The sequence below is a fragment of the Mesoplodon mirus genome (genome assembly GCF_964341445.2).
Source record: "Mesoplodon mirus genome assembly, chromosome: 14".
In the NCBI taxonomy this organism is placed as follows: Eukaryota; Metazoa; Chordata; class Mammalia; order Artiodactyla; family Ziphiidae; genus Mesoplodon; species Mesoplodon mirus.
In genome coordinates this window covers 10,759,687-10,786,529 of record NC_138990.1, presented here as the reverse complement: position 1 = coordinate 10,786,529, position 26,843 = coordinate 10,759,687, and the positions used below count along the sequence as shown (strand labels likewise).

Here is a 26,843-nt window from a genome sequence, read left to right as displayed (position 1 = left end):
CTTACCTAGAGTTGTATCGTAAGCAGAAGTTCTCTCTGGCGCTGCACGTGTGTCAGGTCTCAGGGCGACTATAGGGAACTACCTTCCACTCCACACTACTTCTAACCGCTCTGTTCTCACCGTAACTAAGGCTGCCAGGACCCTCTGGGAACAGACGGAAGTTCTCAGGGAGGCAGGAAACACTCACCCTTGTTTTCCTTGTTGACATTGCCGCTGGTCAGGTCTGCCAGCCAGTTCAAAGGAGATGTGCTGGCTGGACAGGCAGGCTTCACACTGCTGGCCGGCTTGGACGCAGCCTCCCCACCTACAGCCATGGGCTCCAACCCCGAGGGGCTCTGCTGGAGCCCGGCACCAAGAGTCGATTTTTCTCCAACCAGGGAAGTCTGCGGTGAGTACAGGAGGAGAATCTTACACAAGCTGAAAAATTACGTTTCCCATTTCTTACCTTCTCCCCTAACTGCTCACCAGTAAGAGAGAAATATCCAAAACAAAACCACCTAATAGCCCTGGACATCACCACCACTGCAGTAGTCTCTCAACAATCAAGCAGAACTATGTAGGAGAAATTTTAATCTTTTAGCTTTTAAGGATTACTAGTAAAAATATAAGATGCACGTGAAGAATGTAAATATAGCAAGATATCCACCCCCACCCTCGTATCCCCATCTCATGCTGCTCATATCCCTATCGCTCCGTTCACCATGTTGCTTTGGAACGCCCAGTTTGTGCCCATCTCCCCTGTGAACTCACCCCTGTATCATGAATAGGCACTCAAGACCCAGTGGCTGAGCGTGTGAATGAATAAATGAGGCAAGGTAGGAAATACAGCTGTGAATTCAGAAGGAAGTGGGATGCAGAAAAAAGAAAATGCTCTTTTGATTTAGCATAGTGTAGTAGGCTTTAAAAATGGATGAACAGCCCTAAAAAGAATTCAAAACATAAACTGAACAAGAACAACAAAAACTGGACAGACAGAACACGCCACTTATTTTTCTATTACTTAAAAAACTGCCTTGACAACTCAGCTAGCGCGTTTATACATACATAAGGAAAAAGGAGAGTCAAATTCCTGTTGTGGTCCAGGCCCTCACTTTACATGTGATATAATTCTGTGATGCCTAATTACCAGCACTGTTTACTATTTCTCTATTACTGGTGAGGAAGCTGAAGCATATATACATCAGTTCATTTGAGCCAAAGTTATACAACTGGAAAGTGGCAGAAAAAATTCAGTCCTGACTACAAAGATCAAAACTCTTCTACCTGTGCTGCCTTCACCACCACAGCTTTATCGAAATGTAAACTAATTTCTGATCACTAAAAACAATGTGGGATAATGATTATTGGGGTGAGGAAGAAAAAGGGAGACGGCTGGTGGGTAGATGGGATGGTGAAGGGTAAGGGAATGTCACCAGGAAGAGGCATGTGAGCACCAAGGAAATGCACCTTTTTTATGTGGAGTGAGAGCTACATAAAGGTTAGTTTCAGTATTATTTCCTTCAATTCTTCATATATATTATGGGTAAAACATATTTAGTAATTAAAATATTTTTAAAGCTTATCTGAATAATTTTCACTGTGTAAAACATGAGACGTTATAAAACCTATACAAATTTGACAGCAACTTATTAGGTAGACTATAATAGAAAAAGGGTTTTGCTTTTTCAAGGAACAAAATTAAAAGCCTACTAAAAGAGGCTACAAATGAGGTCCACAAAAATAATGTGAAACTTGAGAATGGGTCTATAAAGTATCACATGGGGCTCCCCTGGTGGCACAGTGGTTGAGAGTCCACCTGCTGACGCAGGGGACACGGGTTCGTGCCCCGGTCCGGGAAGATCCCACATGCCACAGAACGGCTGGGCCCGTGAGCCATGGCCGCTGAGCCTGCGCGTCTGGAGCCTGTGCTCCGCAATGGGAGAGGCCACAACAGTGAGAGGCCCGCGTACAGCCAAAAAAAAAAAGAAGTATCACATGAACCATATGAACTATCTCTTTCCACTGACAGCTCTCCCCATGTTCCTTTCAAATATACTATAGAAATCCTTGGGTTATTTGAAAACAGACACGCAACAATCACAAGGCTGGTGAATCTAGCAATAAACAGTAATACCTGTTTTACGTCTTCCTTTGAGGCTGGCTTTGACAAGAGTTTGAACTGCCTGTTTGCACAGGGACAGTTTGCCTTTATTCCCCATTTCGCTCTTACAGAATGAACAATGTCTCCAACGTCATAGAGGGCTAAAAAAAAGGGCACAGGCAAACACCTGAACAAGGATATTAGGTACTTTCAACCTCAACATTACAAAGCAAAAGCTTATATTTCTAACAGGGTAACTTTTTTTTAGCAGCATTTCTTTTTTTTTTAGAGTGCTTACACTCCCCCCTTTACATCCTAAGTATGCCTTGCCCCAAATGTGCCATTTTCTTTCCTTTTACAAAACTATTTACAAGGCCTTTACCAGAAAGTTTGGGGGCATTATTTAATACAGTTCTCGACAATTTATGGCACATACTAAAATAAAGTCAGTAAGTGATTGTACTGCACAAAGTAAAACCGAACTACCAGCCTCTACGAGCTACCCGAAACACAGGGAAAGGAAAAGCACTGTACCACACGCAATACCTTTTCCAGGAATGATCTGCGTCGGCATGAGGTTCTCTGGTTCGTGTATCTGGCTCTTCACACATCTCAGCCAAGAGAAAGTCTTGTAGGCAGCGCCTGCAAGTAACTGATCTGTAGTAACTGCTCTTTATGGACTCTGGTCCCAAAAGTTTCAGAAATCCATCAACCACAAATCAATGAAAGGCTTAATTTAAGAGTATAAGGGGCTTGGAGAAGAGTCAAGTCAGTTCTCACCCTGTTGGCAATTTTTCCTCTTCATCCGATAGCAATCCACACACACTCCAAACCCACACCGAGGACACACCCAGTGCAGGTTGAAGATGGTGGTGTCACACACATCACACATTTCTCGAACACCTCTGACAGCTCGCTTCCAAGCAACCTGTCCTACAAAAATCAATAAATCACTTAGTCTTGGGGACGAGAGGGCTCCTGAAATAAAACATGAAGTGGGATGGGAGCTGATGCCGTTCCTCCCTCTCACTGGAGTTCCCATTAACTGTTCAGCCTCCAGAGCCCATCTCAAATCCCCCACCACCGCCATGAAGCTCTCCTGGATTCCTTCAGCACTCCCATCAACTTGTATTTGTACTTCAGACTCAGGCCTCTTCACACTGTTCGCAGTCAGGTGCGGTTTTGCTTCCCTCTAGGAGATTAAAGTCCATGCAAGCAGAATCCCTGCTCAGGCTGTGCCCTAGCCCCACACCCCAGCCCACCCTCCAAGGAGCTCTGCATAGTAAGTCCTGCTGAGTAAGTCAGTGAAAAAAGCAGCATTGGTTACACAAGCTGGAGTTCAGACACAAATATAAAGGAGCAGTGGTTCTTCACATTTTGGGTCATGAGACCGTCTGAGACTCTAAAGGCAACAAGGACCATGCTTTCTCCAAAGGAAAAACAACTGACTCAAGTACACAAACCCAACCTTCAGTGTCGAGTGTCAGGTTATTCACAGATGCCCCGAAACCACTCAGACTGCCCATTACAAACCCCAGGGCGCTGAGGGGAACCTGGAGGGAGCAGCGCATTAACTAGTGGGGGGCACAGTGGTCCAAAGTCGGTTCCCTCATAGGCCAGTGTCCAAAACTCAATTTTCAGAGCCAGGAGTGATGCAGGCACCCGGGACTGACTCACACTAACCAAGCAGCCAACAGATTGACGCACAATCAAGAATTCTATGAAGTCGCATCTTCTGTTCCAGTGGCCAAACACTGAAAACTGGAGAGACGGGCCTTCCAGGACTGGGCAAGAAATCGTACCCCACCCCCCGACCATGGAGGAGTGCCACAGACGGCATTAGAAAGCTTCACGGAGTAAGAGCAAAGGGAGGACATTTTCCTGCGTCACAGAAAAGCCCAACGTCTGCTGAGCAGAAGACTGTTTTCTGTCTGTCTGTCTGTCTCTCTTGAACAAGACAGGATCAATACTGTCACATTCGTGTTCTACGGAGAACATCTTTTCCTAATGCAGTCAGCGGTTACTTCTTTCTTCAGACTGCCCCCAAAAGAAATGACTAACTTCAGTTTGCTTTAAGTTAATCCAACTGCTGAGTGAACCTCTGCCGTTCCATTACAATGTAAAAGCTCAGTACACAATACATAGAACTTTAGGCATTTTACACGAGATTTTATGAACTTCACCTTGGTCACTTGGATTAGACTGTTTTATTAGAAAGTAGTCTTAGATCTCTTAGCCACCTATTTAATGATTATTTGTCATTGAAAAGACAGAATAAATGTGCAAAAGCTGAGACCTGCTTCCTAATCTCAGGATCAGAGGGTACCCTCCACCCCCCTCTCTAGCGACACCTTGTGATGGCATCTTTCAGTACCACTCACAGTGAGTTCCTCTCTCCAGCTGACCAGCTTGTCACAGAGGAAATAAAGAGGAACAGGATAATCAAATAGGCAAGGAGGAAAGGTTAATCACAATTACATCTTTAAAGACACATTTTTCAGACGACTCACCCTGAGCAAAGAAAAAACATCAGTAGCTTAAAACAGCCCTTCCGATTCAGGAAGCTACTAATACATTCCAAAAAATTGGTTTTGCAACCCAGTCATTCATATACTACCTCTAGACCAGTTACTTAAGAACTTTTCTTTAAATCTTCTCTTACTTTAAAAGTACGTAAGAAGAAAACTTTTGTATCTCTACTGAAAATGGAAAACCAGTATCACTTGTCCTAAATAGATTATAGGAAAAACAACTTTAATATGATTCTTGACTTATCAGAGTCTCTACTACCCCAACAGAACAGTGATTATAAAGCTCTCTTCACTTTAGCAGGACTCTGGCTGCCCATGGAGCTCACAATCCCATACCCCACCTAGATCTGAATTCCTGCTCCTGGGAATGTCAGTTCCCATTCCTTGGACTCTGAGATATAACAGTGTTCAAACTTATCCAGTAAGTTATTTTTGTGCTTAAGCTAGCTTTAGTTAGTTCCTGGGACCTACAACCAAAATTCTTAAGATCAGTATGTGTGGATGCTTATAGCGAAACATATTTGGCTATGCAAAGTCTGAAAAGAGATCTACCAGAGGGATGGAAAGGCTTCACTTTTAACTTGCCACCATTTGGAAAAGATAAAATGATGGAACAAAGTGTGAGACTTAAAAAGATAAGATGCCCCTTGGTGCTTCTGGCTGGATATCTCACTTCTAAGGGCACACACACAAGAGGTGTGCTGTCCTCCTCGACACCGTACCTTGAGATGTCACGAGGGAGGTCTGGCTCTCATGTGTCACCCACACTGACCTCTGTGGTTCACTGGGCTGCCAGGTTAGTGTGAGAGCACTCTCAGGGAGGGGGGACACTGCACACACCGGCTGGAACCTCCAAGTTTTCCCTGAAAACCTTGACTCTAACGGAATCATTTTCATCTGCGCTTGTTCCCATTTTCGTGCCTGGGTCCCAGCCTCCTCAGACCCTGATTCAGTAGGTCTAGGGTACAACCTGTCCATTATCTTCTTTGAAATGTTTTCTTAAGAACCTTTGTCTTAAAATAAACCCCTTTTGGTGAGTCCACACTTGTTGGTAAGGCTATGCAAATTCCACCGCCACCTCACCTTTACCTTTCTTAACAGAAAATTTAGTAATTGCCCTGAAACAAACCCCACAGATAGATGACTGACTGATGAAATCAACAGGTAGAATCTGTTACAAAAGGAAAAATGCAACTTCATTATACCAAAGACATCTACACTTCTGGGTGAAAATGAAATCCATGCAATTAGGACTTAGGTGTCATTTAGGAACAAAAATCAAGTTGGACTCAAAAATCCTACCCCCTAAGAGATGCTCTTACTGTGTGGCTCAATAGTTGACATAGCTTCTTTTTCAGAAATCACCATTTGACAGAAGTGATCTCCAATGTTGGCCAGGATATACTTTGCTGTGTCCAAATCAGTCCCAACAACATTTTTGGTTAAAGGCAACCACAAGCCAATTGCTTCACTGTCATACTTGTTTGGTGTTAAGAAGCCTTCTACCCGCAATACACCATGTTTGTTGAACTGTAACCTAGAGGGGGTGAAAAAATAAAAAAAGGATGTTACATACATGAAATAGTGATTTACATCTTGTTGTTACTTTTTAAATGTTATTTAAATCAAGCATTTCCTTCCCAGTTTTCTATAATCTCCATGGCTAATTACAGCCACTTGCTACTTGGCAACATCAATAGAAAGATTTTTAAAACTTCCAAGTTTTCCCCCAAAAGACATGGGGGGTTGGCAGGGAGAGGGGGTTGTGCTCTCCACTCGAACCAACATCTACTCACGTCATTTCCAAGGACAGCTACTGAACCTGCCTGACTCGGAACTTAATAGCGAGAATAATCGCAGGTCACCACAGAAGTAAACTGATAACAAACAGAAGGTGACAAATAATCTGACCAAATCTGAATACACCTACTGCTTCAAGAATAATGCTCAGGAGGGGAAGGCTAACCCTAGACAACACTGAAGCCATGACCATACAGATCCATGAGGTATTCAACACCCTCAGGAATCCTAGCTACAAATTACCATGCAAGCTTCTGGAATAAGAGGCAGTGTTAAGATGGGCCTTGGTACCTAAGAAGGTGGAGCAAAAAGCAGAATATTTTCTCAGCATTCTCTTTCAGCATCTTTGACATCTGCAATGATTTTTCTAAGCCATGCAATAGTTTTGGGCTTAAACACAACATTATATGTCAATCTAGCTGGAGACACAGAAGTAGACATAAAACACCCAGGGAAGTAGGGTATGACAGGTATCGTAACAGTCACTGAGTCTTACAGGAGTCAGAGGAAGAAGTGCTGACTATGAGTTCTGTGGATCTTATATAAAGAAGACTCATGTTAGAGACAATAATTAAGCTTGGCCTTGCAAGAAAAATGCAGGGACCTTGATTTCTTTGCTAGTCATTGGGCAGCTGCCGAAACTTTTTGAGTCCACGAGACACACATAAAGTTGTGCTTTAGAAAAAGCATTTGTCCAGAACTGTGTAGAATGAACTGGAAGGACACTGGGAGTTGCATAACAGATGCAAATGTATTTCTAGGAGTCCAAGGGAGAGATGCAAGCTTTTAACTGATAGCCCAAATTAGAGCTAGTCATAGTTCTAAACAATAAATTTGGAAGTTATTTCAAATGGGGAGGAGATGGAAAACAGGATTTGGCAACTGAGCTTCACCACTGAGACCCTACCCCCTCCCATTTCATCTGCAGAATTTAATGAGAAACAACCTTGATAAGACTAATGACAGTGTCGATCTGCACTCTAAACACCAGGAAAAAAAGGCTTTCCTTTTACAACCATGATATTCCTTTTACCAAAGACGTGAGCTTGTCTGAGTTTCTAACACACCAAAGACGTGAGCTTGTCTGAGTTTCTAACACACTGACTTCTGTTGACAGTTATCGCAGCTCTAAATGCTATACACACGGATTATCATGGTGCTTTTGCAATGTACTCAGGAACGAATGGGGCAGACCACCATCTAAAAAACTCTTAAATAAACTCTTCATTAAAGAATGCTGAATCTGAAAGTTATCAGCACAGACATCATTACTGATCATTAGAATGCCCATGATGGGCATTCACCCGCAATCTTTAATCTTGATAAAATCTTTAATCTTGATAAAACTAAAGGAGAGGAGAATAGGAAGAAATTAAAGTCAACACTGCGGTTTATGATTAGAACTAGTTGAGACTGAAACTACCTAGATTTCTGAAACAATGTATGATATCTAAAAGCTCACCTACATCCACAACAACACTGCTCAATTATATATCAAAAAGACCAGAAGGCTACCTTTCTCTTCACTCAGGATGGAAGGATTTAAAGAAAATTAATTTGACTTGAAAAAAAAAAAAACTCAATGTAAAAATGAAAGTTTTTGCCTATAAAAGCAGAAGATTTTTTAAAGATACACCGGCTGGCAAAGGTACACGGAGACAGGAATGCTCAAACCCTGCCAGTGGGCATGGATGCAGGTGCAACCTTCCTCCAGGGCTGTTTGGCAGAACTTATGTATCAAAGCCTTAAAACACACACACCTTCTGACCCAGTAACGCCACTTCCAATAACCTTTCCAAAATAAATAATCAGAGATGTGGACAAGCTGATGATCATTTCTGTATTATTTTTAGTGGCAAAAAATACATAATAATCTTAACGCCAACAAGGGAATTGGTTAAGTGAATTTTCCAACACTGTTATTATGGGTTCTTGCATAGTTATTCTAAAGTATTTGCAAAAAAAAGTTAACATGATCAAGTGGTTCCTATTACAAACTGGGAAAGTATGCACTGGAGAAAGTAAAATTCAAAACAGTATATAGGGACTTCCCTGGCGGCTCAGTGGTTTTGAATCTGCCTGCCAATGCAGAGGACACAGGTTCGAGCCCTGGTCCAAGAAGATCTCACAGGCTAAAAACACAACCTTTCAAGACTGAACCAGAAAGAAACAGAAAACATAAACAGACCAATCACAAGCACTGAAATTGAAACTGTGATTAAAAATCTTCCAACAAACAAAACCCCAGGATCCGATGGCTTCACAGGTGAACTCTATCAAACATTTACAGAAGAGCTAACACCTATCCTTCTCAAACTCTTCCAAAATATAAAAGAGGGAGGAACACTCACAAACTCATTCTACGAGGCCACCATCACCCTGATACCAAAACCAGACAAAGACGCCACAAAAAAAGAAAACTTCAGGCCAATATCTCTGATGAACACAGATGCAAAAACCCTCAACAAAATACTAGCAAACAGAATCCAACAGCACATTAAAAGGATCATACGCCATGATCAAGTGGGGTTTATCCAGGAATGCAAGGATTCTTCAATATATACAAATCAATCAATGTGATACACCATATTAACAAATTGAAGGAGAAAAACCATATGATCATCTCAATAGATGTAGAGAAAGCTTTTGACAAAATTCAACACCCATTTATGATAAAAACTCTCCAGAGGGTTTCCCTGGTGGCGCAGTGGTTGAGAGTCCACCTGCCAATGCAGGGGACACGGGTTCGTGCCCTGGTCTGGGAAGATCCCACACGCCACAGAGCAGCTAGGCCTGTGAGCCATGGACGCTGAGCCTGCACGTCCGGAGCCTGTGCTCCACAACGGGAGAGGCCACAACAGAGAGAGGCCCATGTACTGCAAAAAAAAAAAGAACTCTCCAGAAAGTGGGCATAGAGGGAACCTACCTCAACATAATAAAGGCCATATATGACAAACCCACAGCCAACATCGTTCTCAATGATGAAAAACTGAAACCATTTTTCAGGGCAACAAAACAAGGTTGCCCATTCTCACCACTATTATTCAACATAGTTTTGGAAGTTTTGGCCACAGTAATCACAGAAGAAAAAGAAATAAAAGGAATCCAAATCAGAAAGGAAGTAAAACTGTCACTGTTTGCAGATGACATGATACTATACATAGAGAATCTTAAAGATGCTACCAGAAGACTACTAGAGCTTATCAATGAATTTGGTAAAGTAGCAGGATACAAAATTAACACACAGCAATCTCTTGCATTCCTATACACTAATGATGAAAAATCTGAAAGAGAAATTAGGGAAACACTCCCATTTACCACTGCAATGAAAAGAATAAAACACTTAGGAATAAACCTACCTAAGAAGACAAAAGACCTGTATGCAGAAAACTGTAAGACACTGATGAAAGAAATTCAAGATGATACAAATAGATGGAGAGATGTACCATGTTCTTGGATTGGAAGAATCAACATTGTGAAAATGACTCTACTACCCAAAGCAATCTACAGATTCAATGCAATCCCTATCAAACTACCAATGGCATTTTTCACAGAACTAGAACCAAAAATTGCACAACTTGTACGGAAACACAAAAGACCCCGAATAGCCAAAGCAATCTTGAGAAAGAAAAACGGAGCTGGAGGAATGTGGCTGCCAGACTTCAGACTATACTACAGAGCTACAGTAATCAAGACAGTATGGTACTGGCACAAAAACAGAAATATAGATCAATGGAAAAGGACAGAAAGCCCAGAGATAAACCCATGCACATATGGTCACCTTATCTTTGATAAAGGAGGCGAGAATATACAATGGAGAAAAGACAGCCTCTTCAGTAAGTGGTGCTGGGAAAACTGGACAGCTACATGGAAAAGAATGAAATTAGAACACTTCCTAACACCATACACAAAGATAAACTCAAAATGGATTAAAGACCTAAATGTAAGGCCACTATAAAACTCTTAGAAGAAAACATAGGCAGAATACTCTATGACATAAATCACAGCAAGATCCTTTTTGACCCACCTCCTAGAGAAATGGAAATAAAAACAAACAAATGAGACCTAATGAAACTTAAAAGCTTTTGCACAGCATAGGAAACCATAAACAAGACGAAAAGACAACCCACAGAATGGGAGAAAATATTTGCAAATGAAGCAACTGGCACAGGATTAATCTCCAAAGTATACAAGCAGCTCATGCAGCTCAATATCAAAAAAACAAACAACCCAATCCAAAAATGGGCAGAAGACCTAAATAGACATTTCTCTAAAGAAGATATACAGATTGCCAACAAACACATGAAAAGATGCTCAACATCACTAATCATTAGAGAAGTGGAAATCAAAACTACAATGAGGTATCACCTCACACTGGTCAGAATGGCCATTATCAAAAAATCTACAAACGGTAAATGCTGGAGAGGGTGTGGAGAAAAGGGAACCCTCTTGCACTGTTGGTGGGAATGTAAGCTGATACAGCCACTATGGAGAACAGTATGGAGGTTCCTTAAAAACTAAAAATAGAACTACCATATGACCCAGCAATCCCACTACTGGGCATATACCCTGAGAAAACCATAATTCAAAGAGTTATGTACCACAATGTTCATTGCAGGTCTATTTACAATAGCCAGGACATGGAAGCAACCTAAGTGTCCAGTGACAGATGAATGGATAAAGAAGATGTGGCACGTATACACAATGGAATATTACTCAGCCATAAAAAGAAACGAAATTGAGTTACTTGTAATGAGGTGGATAGATGTACAGTCTGTCATACAGAGTGCAGTAAGTCAGAAAAAGAAAAACAAATACCGTATGCTAACACATATATATGGAATCTCAAAAAAAAATATGGTTCTGATGAACCTAAGGGCAGGACAGGAATAAAGATACAGATGTAGAGAATGGACTTGGGGACACGGGGAGGGGGAAGGGTATGCTGGGACGAAGTGAGAGAGTGGCATGGACATATATATACTACCAAATGTAAAATAGATAGCTAGTGGGAAGCAGCCGCATAGTACAGGGAGATCAGCTTGGTGCTTTGTGACCACCTAGAGGGGTGGGATAGGGAGGGTGGGAGGGAGCCGCAAGCGGGAGGAGATATGGGGATATACGTATGCATATAGCTGATTCACTTTGTTATACAGCAGAAACTAACACAACACTGTAAAGCAATTATACTCCAATAAAGATGTTAAAAAAAAAATGGAAGTTTATATTTTTAAGCTTCTTTGCTTTAAAAAAAAAAAACCCGAAAAGGAGAATGAGAAGGAAAGAATGTGTAATAAGATCTAGATTCCTAAATCCACAGATTAAAAAGTGTAATCTGTACTCTTTTCAGTTTTAGACTTACTGTTGCTAGGAGAAGAGGGAGAAAAGTACATTATAGGGCCCAGGGTATCTCAGCTTTTCCCCAAATGGCTCACCTCCTGAAGTGAAAGAAGCGGCAAAACACGGGCGAGTCTTTCTGCTGCTCCTTATCCTTTCGGAGGCTGTCCAAGCGACACTCCCGGCACTTGGGCAGCTGCGCAACGATGTTCACGCAAGAGTCGTCCTGCACAAAGGCCTCACCGCTCTGCTGCAGCTTCTTGAGTTTGGCTGGGTCTGTCAAAACCGACTTCCGGGATGGGGCTAGAAAAAAAGATGAAGGAAAATGGGACCTCAAATTTAAAAAATCACATCAATATCTGACTGAATTCTATTCAAAAGGTCAGTTTTCCCAAAGGGAGAACTCCTCTTCTCAATTACTGGTTCAACTGTAGTAATTTCTAAAAATGGCGTAATAGAAGACAACTATCAGAACAATTGGAAGTTTTATTCTCTTTATAAAATACATCTCATTTGGTGAATCCATTTGGCAACTTAAAACCCCAGACCCACAATTCCAAGTTAGTGCATACCTCTATTCACAACCCTAGATAAGAAGAACGCTTCAACAGAGGACCGTGCGGGAGTCAACTGTGTCAGTTTTCACACTCAAAAAGACTGGTTTGAGATGTGTTTTCCAAAGCATTCTGCAAAAGCTAACCATTCCAAATGTCACAGGCCCCTTGGCCTATAAGAGTTATCCTCTAAATGCTTCTACGAGATGCCACTTGACCCTTGACATATCTTCTATTTCCTTCACACATATGTTCCATTCAAGATTAAGAGCACTGGCTAAAGAGAGGATTTTGATTCTAAGTAAATGCATGTTTTAAGTTTTAACTTGTAATGGGCAGGTGAACTTGAAAGGAAAAGTTAAGATGGTTTCTAAAGAAAAAGGGAGACAAAAATAGAGATGTAACATTAATGAGCAACCACTGTGTCAGACCAGATAACCCAGAAAGGAATCCATTTCTAAGTCAAGAGCCGTAAGGTATACATACAGTGGGCCCTCTACATACGTGGGTTCAACCAACCATGGGTTGAAAATACTACACGACCTGTGGTCGGTTCAATCTGCAGATGCAGAACCTGCAGATGGGAATGGGAAGGCTAACTGTAGGGGACTGGTGGGTTTGTGGTATCCACAGGGGGTCCTGGGCCTGATCCCTCTCAGATACTGAGGGACTGTATTTCATACAAAACCGACAGAAAAGACCTTTTCTCGGGGTCCAAGGGAGCTGAGAAGAGGAAAGTTGATTCTTAGGCAAACAAAAAACGAAAACACAACTTCTGGGGAACCAGTCAAGAGATGGGTAGGAGACGGTGGTAAGTAGTGTTGAAAGTCTTGAAAGAAACTAGAAGAAAGATCTCAAACCAAAGAAGGCTTTAAATAAAATAAGCATCTTTAATAATTACCTTAGAGGTGTTCTAATCTTACCTCTCATTTAAAGCACGACTACAGCACACTGTAAAATGCTAAACGGATGCCATCAGGCCTTGACCCCTTAAACATTCTTATTCAGTTAGTGAAAGAGAAGGTAAAGCAAGAAAGGAGGGAAAATAAAGAAATCAGTAGTTCATGATGGAATTTTAATTACTCAGATATTGGAAACACATCATCCTTTGAGTTGGACCAGGTTTTCCCAGATCGAGTCCAAAGATGATCTTATCTGTTCTGCCTGGGCTTAAAAAAGGAAATACCTAGAAATAAGCAAGTTGAACTATCTAAATCTAGCCCTTCAGGGAGGAGAGGGACAGTTGATCCCCAGTCAGTGACTCAATTCAGAGCAGAGCCAGGGAAAAAAGCAACACCAGCTTCTGAGGAGCCACACATCTACTAAACAGAGAAAGGGCAGCTGTTCAACTCCAGCTTGTTTTTGTTTTCTAACCCCTAAGCAAGCAAGGACACACACGGCAGAGGAACAGTTTCCAGTCGAGTCCCTCCATACCCACAAGCAATACTGGTGGAAACAGCACAGAGATCCTGGTAGACTTCTGATCACACTGTCTTACTCCTCAGCCAAAAGTCCCAGTAGACAGCATGCCCCAGGATGTGGACTAGGCTTTTCATTTCTCTTAAAATCATTTTAGTTGGAGCACAGCTGCACAACATATTAAGAAAGACAAAGCTGGACTCTGAAACTCACTTCTACACCTATAATGTGCTTACCGGTCCAGAACTTTGTTTCTTCACATATTAAAATAATTTGCCTTAAAAACTAGCTGAGGGCTTCCCTGGTGGCGCAGTGGTTGAGAGTCCGCCTGGCGATGCAGGGGACACGGGTTCGTGCCCCGGTCCGGGAAGATCCCACATGCCGCGGAGCGGCTGGGCCCGTGAGCCATGGCCGCTGAGCCTGCGTGTCGGGAGCCTGTGCTCCGCAACGGGAGAGGCCACAGCAGTGAGAGGCCCGCAAACGGCAAAAAAAAAAAAAAGCTGAATGTGAGGGCTGATGACTCAAAAAGAATTAAGAAATAGAACAGGGACATGGTTATGAATATTCACTTTCTTTGGGGAGTTACATAACTCCTGAGGAACAGTAGAACCTTATGCAATTAATTTTGTGCAAATTACCAGCTATATCAACTTAAGCCTCAAGAATGAACAAGCTGGGTTAGAAGTATTACTCAGCAAGGAAAGTTGTTTTCAATTCCTCCAACTCTACTTCAAAAAGACCCCCAGTCAAATCCACCTCCAATTTCAGAGGCCTGTAGGAAAAGCTAGAGTGTGGATTATTCATTTGTTACTTACCCAAATGAATAGCGTTTTTATTAAGTTTTTTTTAAGTTAATTTTCCCACACAGCTGACAATTATCAAGTTTATTTTTAAACTGTAATAGGCCTGAACCTTCTGACATACTGAAGCCATTTAGTTCTATTAATTCTAGTAAGAGAGCATCTGGTAACTACCATCACTGATATTCATCCTCAAACTTAACATAAGTCGTGTGAAATACATGTGCCATTTTCTCTATAAGAAGAGTACTTAGTTCTAAATTGTGGGTGCAGCCAGACCTCCCCTTAAGCAAAGAGACTCTGCCTGGTGTTTCAGCACTGTCCTTAAATTCTTTAACTAAAAATCCCTTTTCTAGAGGTGGTGATGCAATTCCCTTTTTAAAAAAATTACAAATCTGGACTACCTGTGTGAGCATAAAATTTCAATCACTTCCTTCACTCCAACCTGGATGTCACAGAAAGATAAGTAATAGGCTGAAGATAAAGCAATCATCAGATCGCTCTAGATTTTATTTCAAAATTATTTTCTTAAACCAAAAATTGGGAACCACCTAAGTCATATGGTAAATGCATATAATGGAATCCTTGCAGACTTTAAAATGTTGACAGGCACCTACACTAATGCACTGGGTAAAACTGTCGGTATGAACCCATTTGTGTAATAGTTTATCTGTGTTTCTATATATATGGAACTAAGTCCACCAAAGTGTTAAAAGTAATCATTTCTGAGAAGATTTAGGGATTTTACTTTCTTCTTTGAACTTTTTTGATTGTATGAACTTTTTCTACATTTTCCTATTATTTTCTCATAAGGTAAGAAGATATGTACGTACTGACAACCATTTCTTACCTTCTACCAATAAAGATATGCAGAAACACTCACCATTCTGGATTTTATTGTTGCTTCTTGTACAGCAGCTTTCAGTATCTACTTTTGCTGAAGACTCCTTTAAATTCTGTGACTGGCAATCTAAAGTTGAAGGTTCTACCCTTTTTTCTACACAACGAGGACTATTACTACTGACATCTGCTTTCTCTTCTGGCTTATTTGAAAGGACATCAGATGTGGAAGGTCCATGTTCGAGATGCTTCTGCAGTTCAGGAGTACTGGCAATTTCCAATTCTGCCGCAGAAGAAGCCTTTGTAGGTAAGCACTCCTTAGGAAGGTCAGTCGATGATGGAGGAAAAGATTCCAAGCTGCTTTCCTGGTCAGTGTTTGTCTTCAGCTGGGTATAGCTTCCCTTCGGTTCACTCAGGATTTTCAAGTCTCCAGTTCCAATCTGAGAGGACTTTGAAGAGAGCAACCCTAGTTTGCCGACAACATCTGATGTTCTCAGTATTTCAGGCTTTGTATTTAGACAGGAAGAAAGTTCTGGTAAAATCTGTTTATGACTTCTGAAAAAGAGTAATATGTAAACTAGCATCTAGGCTCTTTTATCTCTTTCCCACCTTCCAAAAATAATTGTTTGGTTCCCTAAAGTAACCAGTATGAAAGAGAAAAGAAAACCGCTTATATTAGAGAATTTATCATAGGTTTCTGTGGGCTGAAGTTAAAAGTAATCAGTCAACGGCTCTGCAAAAATATATTAAACACTAAGGAAAAGATAACCCTAAATACTATTTGCATGTTCTCATAAATCTTTAACTGATTCAAGTTAGTTCTACTTCTCATAGCAAAATGAACCGTAGCTTTCCCTCAAAACAAACTGAGTATCACATGGAACCAAAATCACCAGCAGCGCAAAACCCTATCTATGAATGTGTTACCAGCCTTAGCACTGGACTATTTCACTCTTGTTTGGTCAGTGATCAAGACCCAAAGCAAAGAGAAGAGCCAGCTGGTTACGTACTTGTTCACAGAACCATCTGGTACTCCCTCCACCCCCGATAGGGGTTATCCTTAAAGAAATTTTGTTTCTCTGAAATTCATCCTAAAGTTCCCCAGAAAAATGCAAAGTCCTTTTTTCCTGTTACACTTGTTTTCCTGCCTCTAACAAAGGATCTCATCCTGGAGAAGCTGTTCTCACTTAAGTACCCACACTAGACATCTTTGCTTGGGTATCATCGATCTTCCTACTGCTTCCCCTTTCTGCTCTGAAGACCACTCCGCCCTCTCTCTGATTGCTATGTGTCCCTCCTCCAAGCTCTCTCCCAAGCAGCCCGCTGTCCTCCCAGTGAACCGATGTGCTCACCCACTCTCCCACTGTACTGCAGTGGTCTTCCAAGCCTACCTTTCTACACCAGTCTCTGACCCCTATCTTAGGTTTTTATCAACTGCCTGCATAGGCCACCACTCCTCCTAAAAGAGATCCTTCCCTTAAAACCCTTCTCTCCATTAACCTTGTAGCCACTTTAAATATCTGATCAAATTTTACATTTCTTTTTTCCTTTTTTTTTGCGGTACGCGGGCCTCTCACTGTTGTGGCCTCTCCCGTTGCGGAGCACAGGCTCCGGACGCGCAGGCTCAGCGGCCATGGCTCACGGGCCCAGCCGCCCTGCGGCCTGTGGGATCCTCCCGGACCGGGGCACGAACCTGTGTCCCCTGCATCGGCAGGCGGACTCTCAACCAATGCGCCACCAGGGAAGCCCAAATTTTGCATTTCTTATTATCTTCATCTGTAACTTAGTAACTATGCCTCATGACTTAGTATTTTCTCTACTGCCACATTTCTCACCTATACTTGAGGCCTGGGCTGATGAGAACCACTCACTGGAACCCTGTCTCCCTCTTCTCCACACTCCCACTGACCTCAGTCTTCCACATACAACCAATCTGCTCCCTTTTCCTTGCAAGTGGACATCTATTCTACAGCTGTCGGTAGTATTTCATTGACCGTTCTCCCTGTATCACGTCAAGAAAGCGCCTCTTTCCTCACACCCGCTTCTTTCCTGTAACCTTTTAAATGCTGTCCTGTGTGCCTACCACACCTACCACCTCTGAAGGCACCTGACCATCTTGGAAACTCTAACCTCCCGGGACAACCTGAGATACGCTGAACGGCAGGTAATTACATCAAATTTTAGCTGCACTGATAGCCTCTCTATAAACACTGAATGCGGGGTCAGTCTTGCCACCTGAGCAATGTCAGCTCAGACAGGAAGAACCATGGCTAAAATAACCGTTCTTTGTATTATGATTAAACATTTTAAAATCATAACTACTCACCCTTGAGGAATTTTTGCTCCAAGGTTAGGTGGAGAGTGGGCAGCCTGGGGGGTACTCTGGTGTCTCGGGTCCTTACTTGGCGGAGTTGCTGCAGTGCAGCCGAGCAGTATCTCCTTAAAAACTGTTGTGGGAACAGACTGTACAGGACACACACTGGGAGAGGCCTAAAAGATACCAAACCAAACAGATATTAAAAGGAAAGCCCCTAGTGGAGACATTACGAAATGCTAGCAAGATTCAAGTCTATTTGCTCGGTTTAGCAGTAAACAAGCACACCAAAGTCACCGAATAAAAAGAACAGGACAGTAGAACAAGTAATAAATCACAAATTAAGGACTTATACCTGAGAGCTATTAAATAAGTCACTCCAGCTTTTCACAAAACTTGCGTCTTCCTACAAAAGATCACAAGCTCATCTTTTACAGACCTCTGAATCATTCTGCCGGGAAAATGCAGCCGTGTGGCAATTACTTTACTAATGCAATGCACAGAAGTGAGCTTTTAATCAACAGTCTTCAAATGGTGGCAGCTTCACATGCATTCAGTTCGACATTACTAAGTGCCCACCACCCACTTACTGCGTAGACTGGCAGGAGACCAGACCACATAGGACTCTTACAGGCAGTGGTGCCTACTGGGTACCAACTTAAGCCTTTACAATGCAATAAAGGGTGAGGACATGGTTCTTGCTGGTATGTGGCTCATCAAGTCACAAAGGTCATCCCAAGCTGCAAAAAATGTCAAGTCATGACAGGCCTGTGGGACAAAGTTAGGACACTTGTCCCCTTCCACTTTCGTGTACTTTTAACTTTACAAAAATATTAATAACGGACCAACTTCTTCCCAGTTTATACTATCCAGTTTATACTTTCCCACCATGGAAAGAGAAGGAAGAGATTAAACTCAACTCCAGACAACTAAACAGTCTATGGCTTAACCAGGTGAAACCCACTGACCATCTTCACCAGCCTCTTCATTATGTGCTTAAATTTAAAGTCACGTTCTCCTTTTCAACTGCGTCTCTTTCACACCACAATGACCTTTACATTCACCTTACCAAATCTAAACTTGCAAAATCTTCAAAGTTTCATCTTCTAGTTACTAACTTCTAAAATTTTCTGCAAAACTTCCCTGAGTAAATTTTTAAAACCTCACAATTCTGAACGCAGACTATGTAGTTTTTCGCATTTACTCTGACAGCCTTGAAAATACTGTCTAGTATATGCTAAATACAAATATCTGAAAAATAAGAATTTACTTAATCACTATTACAGTTTCGGCATAGCTTCCAACTATTTTAAGGTATCAATGCTAAATCATCTGATCATATATTACACTACGTTAGCTCAGTTTTGGTTAAATATTAGCAGCTTAGTGTTCCCCAGAAGGATTTTTTGGGGGAGGCTTTGGCTATTCTAAGGACATCCTTGGGCTAGCCAACTTTACCTCTCTGGGCCTCAGCTTCCTAATCCTTAAAGTGAGGAAATCAGTTATTTTTATTCTGTACACATCCATTGAACTGCTCGAGCCAAAAAACCCTCCAAGTCATTTCCCATATCCGATCAATGAACCAGGAAATCCTGCCTCTATTTCCAAAATGTTTCTGGAATCTATAAATTTCTTTCCAGGCCACCATTACCACCATCTTTCCCCTAGACTACTATGTTTATACTAACTGGCCTGATTCCCTTCCATTTTTGCCTAAACCTTTTGCCTCCTATCTGAAATGTATTCTACCACAGAGCAATCTTTATAAAATATAAATCAATCAGATGGTGGCACTCCACTGCCTACAAGAATTCTGCATGGTCTGGTCTCTGCCAACCCCTGCCCCTCATCTCACTCCATTTGTTTACGGTGCTCCAACTATACCAGCTTCCTTTCTGGTCTTCAAATGTTGTAAGCTCTTTCTTGCCTGCCCCTGTGTATTTGCTATCCCCCCTGTCTGGGCAGTTTTCGTGTGGTTGGCTGGTTCCATCCTTCACCCTCAAATCTGCTCAACTGTCACCTCAGTATCTCTGATCACCCTTTCCAAAGCAGTGTCCCACAAGCCACTGCCTTATGCTTTATTATATTGCCATGTTTCTATCTTTCACTGTACTACCACACTGTGAAAATACCTTAAGTTACTTTTTTTACTGTCAGTCTCCTCACAATGAAACGTAAACCCCTATGGACACAGACCCTGCTCTTGTATCCACTGTTATACCTTTTAAAGCCAGGCACATAGCAGACGCTCAATAAAAAAGACTGGTGGAATGCATGAATGAATAAATGCTCTTAGCACTTAATATTTCAAAGAGCTACAACTAAGTCTTGTGAGATACCTCAAGAACCAGGCAGTGATGCTCACCAATGTCTAGCACATATTAAGTGTTCAATAAATATCTGCTGGAAAGCAGGATGGAGGAATAGAGGGAAGGGAGGGGGATTCTGCCGTTTTTACAATGGCGCCTCACCACACCGAGGAAAGGTTTTGTAGAGGAGCGGCAACGAGAGCACGGTGGCTAAGAGCAGTGGGTTTTGGTGTTAGACCCTGGTTGGAATCCAGTCTCCGACACTTCCTAGAACATTATTTAACCTCTCTAAGCTTCAGTTTCCTCATAATGAGGAGTAATGAATGACAGTAATGAGAAAAAAAGGAGAGTAATGAAGCATACTGTACAGGGCTGTGCTTCACCACAGTGCCTGGCACACAGATTAGCTGTCTCAAAGCAGAAAAATATCCTGAAAAGTTTCTCGGTGCAGTCACCATGTGTTAGAATCATCATAACCTGGATGCTTTTCCTTTAAGAAAACGAAGTATATCACGCTACAACTTGACTGAGGTTTAGCTCAACAGGGATACGGCTCCGATTCCAAAACCCATCTCCACGTGCACACCACTGCATTGGCCTCTGACTTGACAAGGGTCAAAGTTTCTTCTTACCTGAAGAGTTTTCCCTGAAGGTCTTCTATACCAGTCATGGCAATAGTTCCTCCCTGCCAGCAGACGGAGATAATATAATTGAGCGTATAATGATATTCCAGAAAGGACAGTGCTGGCTCACAATCCTCAGCAGACTCTCTCCATTAACCAGGCAACGTCCTAACTCTGAGGAGTAGTCTGCTAGGCAGAGAAGACCTTCAAGGAGCCAGATGTTCCTGGCGAACAGGTTTACCTTATCCAAAGGTATTCACCCCAGCAATCAAGAGTGTTGTCAACCTCAACCTAAACTCCTGTCATCCAAAGAGCACCAAACTCTTTGCCAGTCCAACACATCTGGAAAGTGCAGACACAGTGAGACGTGCACCAAGTGTGTTACTGTACTCACCTTTCACTCACACATGTAAATGAACTCTCTTTCTTTCCCCACTTCTTCCTTTACCTCTCCATCTCCCCTGAAATCTAGGCTAGGCCAGTGTTTCCAAAAACTTGCTTGATTACAAGGATCACCCAGGATATGGAAAAATATTCACAGTATACTGTAAAGGAATCAAGGAAGCTACACAAGAGTATGGCTTTTAGTTTACAAAAAAAAAAAGCCTCCACGAATATACAGGAAAAAGAAAAAGAAAAAAAACAGGAGGAAGACAGGTATTCCAAAATGTGAAGAGTGAGAGTCTCTGGGAAGTATGATTATGAGTGACGTTTCTTTTCTTTACTGTGCTTTTCTGGGTTTCCTAAATATTTTTAAATGAGAATAACTTGTTTTTAAATGTAAGAATCTTTATTTTGAAAACAAGTGCAATATAAAAGGAGAATAACTTTTATAATTAAAAAAATAATAATAATTTCTAAAACGTCAATACCCAGGTAAAAATTTACCATCTCCAAATTCCTTTAGAATGTGAAGATGACTAGGATAGTTCTTAAGAGCTGAAACAGACATTTTTTAAACAAATCAAATTTATTTCCACATCTTAGATGCTGAAGTTAAGGCTCAAACAGGTTGAGGAACTTATCTCCCAACCAAAGTTCAAGCCTTTTTGAAAAACAGCTTCTACTGTGTCCAGTGATCAGTAGCACACAAACCTACTGAGCTGGACCGTATGCTGACAGACAGCAAAGACACAAGCTCCCTGCCCTTCAAGAGCGTGAGTGAGGAAGAGAGGATCACTTACATACGTATATGTTACCATATTTTACAAGCACGTCCTTCAAGGTTATCCATTTACTTGCTCAATTGCCTATCACATCACTGATAAACGGGACACTTTGAAGAACTGGCACCTTCCCCAACAGGAGGTCCCCACTGACCCCAGTCCTGCTTGTACCCCAGGGTGACTTCTCCATGATCCATCAAGATGCCATGTCCTCGGGTCTGGTCCCCACCTCAACATAACGTCACGTGGCTCTCCTTTTCAGCTTATCGAATGTTTACAGTGATGCCTTCTCCATGACAGGCAACATGCAGTCAACTTCTCCAATCTGCCCTTTATTACTTCTACGCAAGACTGTTAACAATTTATCCAGTACAAAACCTGACAGGTTACCATTCTGCTCTGTTTCTCTTTCAGCTTCTAATACCATGGATTACTTGACAGTATCCCCTGTGAGTCTGCCTCTAAGAGGCAATAATCACTTGCCTGACATCCTCAATTCACAGTCCTTACTACATTACTTCCCCTCCGTAAACTTTAAGGCAAAATGAAAAGGTAGTCATGCTAATTTCTGTAATTACCTCTTCATTCTTTCCTGAACCACCTGAGGTCAAGCCTACACATTTGGAAGACAGAGGTATTAGACATCCTGGTTTACAAAGTTTCTCATCAAGTATCAAAGTTCCTGTGGCCTGTACATAGGCTTAAGACTCAGGAAAGCCAATCATCTTAGCCACCCAGATTCTTTGGTATTTGTGTAGCGTGTGCTTGCTTTGTTTCTAGTTGATGTTGTAGTCCAGCCTGCCCTGATCCAGAGCCTTAGATGCATTCACTGACCCTGACCCATTCTCATGCCATCTCCCCTTGCCCTGCCCCCACCCAGGCTCCAAAGTTCCCTCTACAATGCTGCCAACAATCTCGACAATATCCACTTGATCAATTTTAAAATTCTAAACTCCAGGGACTTCCCTGGTGGCCCAGTGGTTAAGATTCCGCGCTCCCAATACAGGGGGCCCGGGTTTGATCCCTGGTCGGGGAACTAGATCCCACAAGCCACAACTAAAGATCCCGCATTCTGTAACTAAGACCTGGTGCAGCCAGATAAATAAGTATTTTAAAAAATAAATAAATAAAATAAAATAAAATTCTAAACTCCAGCCTGGAGCAGAACATCGTAAAGGCGTTTCTGACAATTATAACACAGTAAACTTTCCATGTAACACAAGTGCATTTGGATACCTAAGTTGTGAGAAAAGTAACCTGTACTGTAACAGGACCTAAGGATTCAACTCACTTAAAAAAGAAAAAGCCGTAAGTTTCTTTTTTTCCCCCCAGATTTCAAAATTTGACCCTGTCATTTATACCCTCCCTTGAGAAGTCTACCCCAGTCCCCCATCCCCTCATTAGGCTAGTCTGTCTAGCCTAATCTTTTGGGAATTCTGAATAAAATTGCCCCATTGTGTACACTGTGATGTCCTGAAGACATGTACGAGTAATTACAAAGCATAATAAATTAGGGAATTTGACCTAGTCTGGGATATAGGTTAAAATGATGGTAAAGATGTTAGGTATGGCTTCCTGGAGGAAGCAACATCACATTAGAAAGATAAATGGGAGTTAATTAGAGTGAAGATAGGATTAGAAGAGAAAGGAGAACAGTGAGTCCTAAGGTTGGAGAAAGCACGAGGACTTGAAGAGCTGAAGAAGGCCAGCTTCTCTACAACACAGAGGAGAGGGCAAAGCTGACAGCCTTAAGTTTCTTGATCCAAATCCTATTTCACGATAGAATTAAATCCAGCACTTGAACTCAACAGTGCCATTCACAGAAGCCTGTAGTTTTCTAGGCAGAAATTAGCAATGGCAAACCAACCACTTCCTTCAAAAAGTGAGTATGTTTGTTCACCCAATCATAAATGACCAATCAAACCTCTCAATTATTGAGGTGGGAGTCCTATTTCAACACCAAATCTACTCAGAATTCTAAGGTTCCTCCCCTCTTCTCATGCAAGGCGTTCTTCTGATTTGACACACACAACTCAATTTATCTTCAAAAACACCTCCATATGGTGAAACTGTCAAATCTATTGACAATTTTCAGGAAACATCAGAACTAAAAACTTTTTCTTGACAAAAACAGTGAACCAGAAACTTATATTATCTCCATCTGCTTGAGTATAGAAATTACGGCCAAGATCTGGGACTAGTAAAGAGCAGACAGAACAGCACAGAAGAGCAGAAAAGACAGCTTTATTACCACGAAACAAACTGGCCGTGCACTGTGAGAATCAAAGAAAGGTCTACACAAGTGACAAAAATAAATCAAGGTTACCTCAGAGCAAGATTTTGCTTGTTTGGAAACCAGGCTTCCATTATTCTCAGAAGATTTGCGTTTTACAGCCCCAATTCTTGTAGAATTACCTAAAATATTTAAAAACAGGTAAGTAGGCGTCCCTGTTTCTCCTAATGTGAGAAGGATAAAGGGGGAAGGAGAACAAAGAGTTTAATCAAACAGTGTATCTTACCACATGTCACAAAGTTATCATGTACAACTTCAACATGAATCAGTGATGGATCGACAATTTTCAGTGCTGGAATCTTAAAAACAAATAAATAAAACAAAGATACTGGGAAATTTTAAAATGCTCAGGAACACACCAGAAATTAGCTCTATCAACATAACAGTAGGGGCTTCTGGGACTTCCCTGGTGGCGCAGTGGTTAAGAATCCGCCTGCCAATGCAGGGGACACGGGTTCGAGCCCTGGTCCGGGAAGATCCCACATGCCACAGAGCAACTAAGCCCGTGCACCGCAACTACTGAGCCTGCGCTCTAGAACCCACAAGCCACAACTACTGAGCACGTGCGCCACACACTACTGAAGCCCGCACACCTAGAGCCCCTGCTCCGCAACAAGAGAAGCCACCACAATGAGAAGCCCGCGCACTACAACGAAGAGTAGCCCCCCGGCTCGCTGCAACTAGAGAAAGCCCGTGTGCAGCAGTGAAGGCCCAACGCAGCCGTAAATTAATTAATTAATTAACATTTATTAAAAAAACAAACAATAGGGGCTTCTTACATATAATTTCTTTTAAAAATAATTGAGATTTTTTTCTACTCTGATATTTTAATATAAAATAATAAAAGTGTTTAGCTCCTATAAGATACTATAATTCCTTTTTATAATTATCTTTCCCTGTCAAGTTATCTTACACACAATTATCATCATCCTTACCTCCTCACAGTTGACTTGAAGAGTTTTTGATGTTGGGTTTCCATTTACAATGGTTGCAGAAAACCACTGAGTAGATGGATCCAAGCTATAAATTTTTACTTCTGAACCAACTAAGTTTTTGTCACCTTAAAAAAGCAAAAATTAAAAAAAATCCTTAGAGCAATATGCATTATCTCCCAACAGCACCATTATCCAGGATCATCTTTTCCCAAGTCTTTAAAAATGCAGTAGACAAAAAGTAAACATTAAAAGATACTGCTATAAATCCAAGAAGACAGGCATTTCAGCAAAGCTAGGAGAAAATTTAAACTATTTTTAAGCTTCACTTTTCTACTGATTTATCTTAGACTTGCAATGTATTTATTCTAGCATTTGTATCAGACCATGTAGTATCAGATAACACATTGAGACGTAACTCATTCTCCTATGCAGAGTTTTAGAGGATCCAAATTCAGGAACCTCACTCAGCAAAACTGCTAAGTCTGATAAAATACTTACAATTGTGAAATTGACCAAGAAAATCAATAACAGTAAATGGCAAGATCAAGATTACCAAATTAATGCTTTAATTTTATAAGACTGAAATTCCAAACATACCAAATTCCATGTCAAAATACAGCTGAGCGTGTTTAATATCTACTTCACTTTTATAGTCTTCACATGATCCCTGAGCTTTCCAAATTTCACAGGCTTTAGAATACATTACAGAATAAAGTCCTTCACTCATCTAGTTGCATGGGAAAAGCAGCCAAAGAATTTCTAACAAATTAGAATTTTTAATGAGCAAATGAGTGAGAAGCGCTAAAACATAGCTTCTTACCTTGTAAAAGATGGCTTTCATCCAAATGTTTCACAATCAAAGCTTGAAATTCTTTACTGACATTATGATTATCGATAAGTGAAAGTCGAAGATTGTTTACATCCTGAAAAAGGGAAAATCATTACATTTTAAGGTAACAAGTAAGAAGAGTTGTTTAAATTCCAGTGGATATTTCAATCAGTTTAATCACAGGGATTAAAGTAGTGTCACTTAGCCATTTGATGGCAGCAAACCATTGCAACTCCAATGAATTAGACTGGTCAAATAGTAGGAAACCATCAAACCATCACAAATATAAGGTAGACAGAAGCGAAGTCACCCCAAGCTAAGAGCAAGACAGATACTAAGAGTGGCTCAAAGTTTAAGTATAATAAGCAAACAAACTAGCTAGTCAGTTCATGTCAAAAATACTCTGTATCCCAAACTCTATGGATTAGGGAAATCACAGCTCCAAATGCAAGGGGCAAAAGACACATACATAGAAATCACTTAGATCCATAGACTCAATTCACTGAAATTGCTGTTTTTAACAAACATCATTTCACACAGATTCATTTACCCTAACTAGAATTCCAAATGCATTCTTGTTTACGAAGGGGGGCGTGGGGGTGAGGAAGGACTAAATCTGAATGAATAGCGTTAAGCCTTCAGCAAGCCAGCTTTGAAACATTCAATTCTTGGCAGCTCTATTTTTGGCACTATTCCACAGTGCTCTGGCTTTGTGTGTACACTCAGTTATGATAAATGTATACAGACTGTCAATAGGAGGAACCTGCCAAAGCCAAACTGTATAGCACAGAAGCCCTTCCAATATCAGGCCTTCATGCTTTTCTGCATGTGAAATGGGTACACAGTGGCCAAAAACAGTTCATCCATTTCTCCCATTGGAAAGAATAGTCTTTTAGAGAGGCCATGCTGGAAAAATTTCTTAAGCCAAATAACATTAGACTTAAACTAGGGGTTTCGTAAGAGCTCAACATTAATAACCAGAACGGGCCGTGTTTTTTTTTTTCATGCTACTG

At 41.4% G+C, this 26,843-nt stretch overlaps 1 protein-coding gene across 2 annotated transcripts in view; it reads right to left on the bottom strand.

Moving 5' to 3' along the window:
* KDM3A (lysine demethylase 3A) overlaps positions 1-26,843 on the bottom strand; it is a 53,096-nt gene that overhangs the window by 13,833 nt on the left and 12,420 nt on the right. For both annotated transcript variants that reach the window (XM_082642177.1, XM_082642178.1), the window contains exons 5-16: positions 25,822-25,924; positions 25,002-25,126; positions 24,293-24,365; positions 24,100-24,188; positions 17,688-17,851; positions 15,405-15,916; positions 11,847-12,051; positions 5,934-6,148; positions 2,861-3,013; positions 2,627-2,722; positions 2,114-2,241; positions 188-383 (exon numbers count right to left, since the gene is read on the bottom strand). In XM_082642177.1, coding sequence (XP_082498303.1) covers positions 188-383; positions 2,114-2,241; positions 2,627-2,722; positions 2,861-3,013; positions 5,934-6,148; positions 11,847-12,051; positions 15,405-15,916; positions 17,688-17,851; positions 24,100-24,188; positions 24,293-24,365; positions 25,002-25,126; positions 25,822-25,924 — 2,059 coding nt within the window. The remainder of the gene's footprint in view (positions 1-187; positions 384-2,113; positions 2,242-2,626; positions 2,723-2,860; positions 3,014-5,933; positions 6,149-11,846; positions 12,052-15,404; positions 15,917-17,687; positions 17,852-24,099; positions 24,189-24,292; positions 24,366-25,001; positions 25,127-25,821; positions 25,925-26,843) is intronic.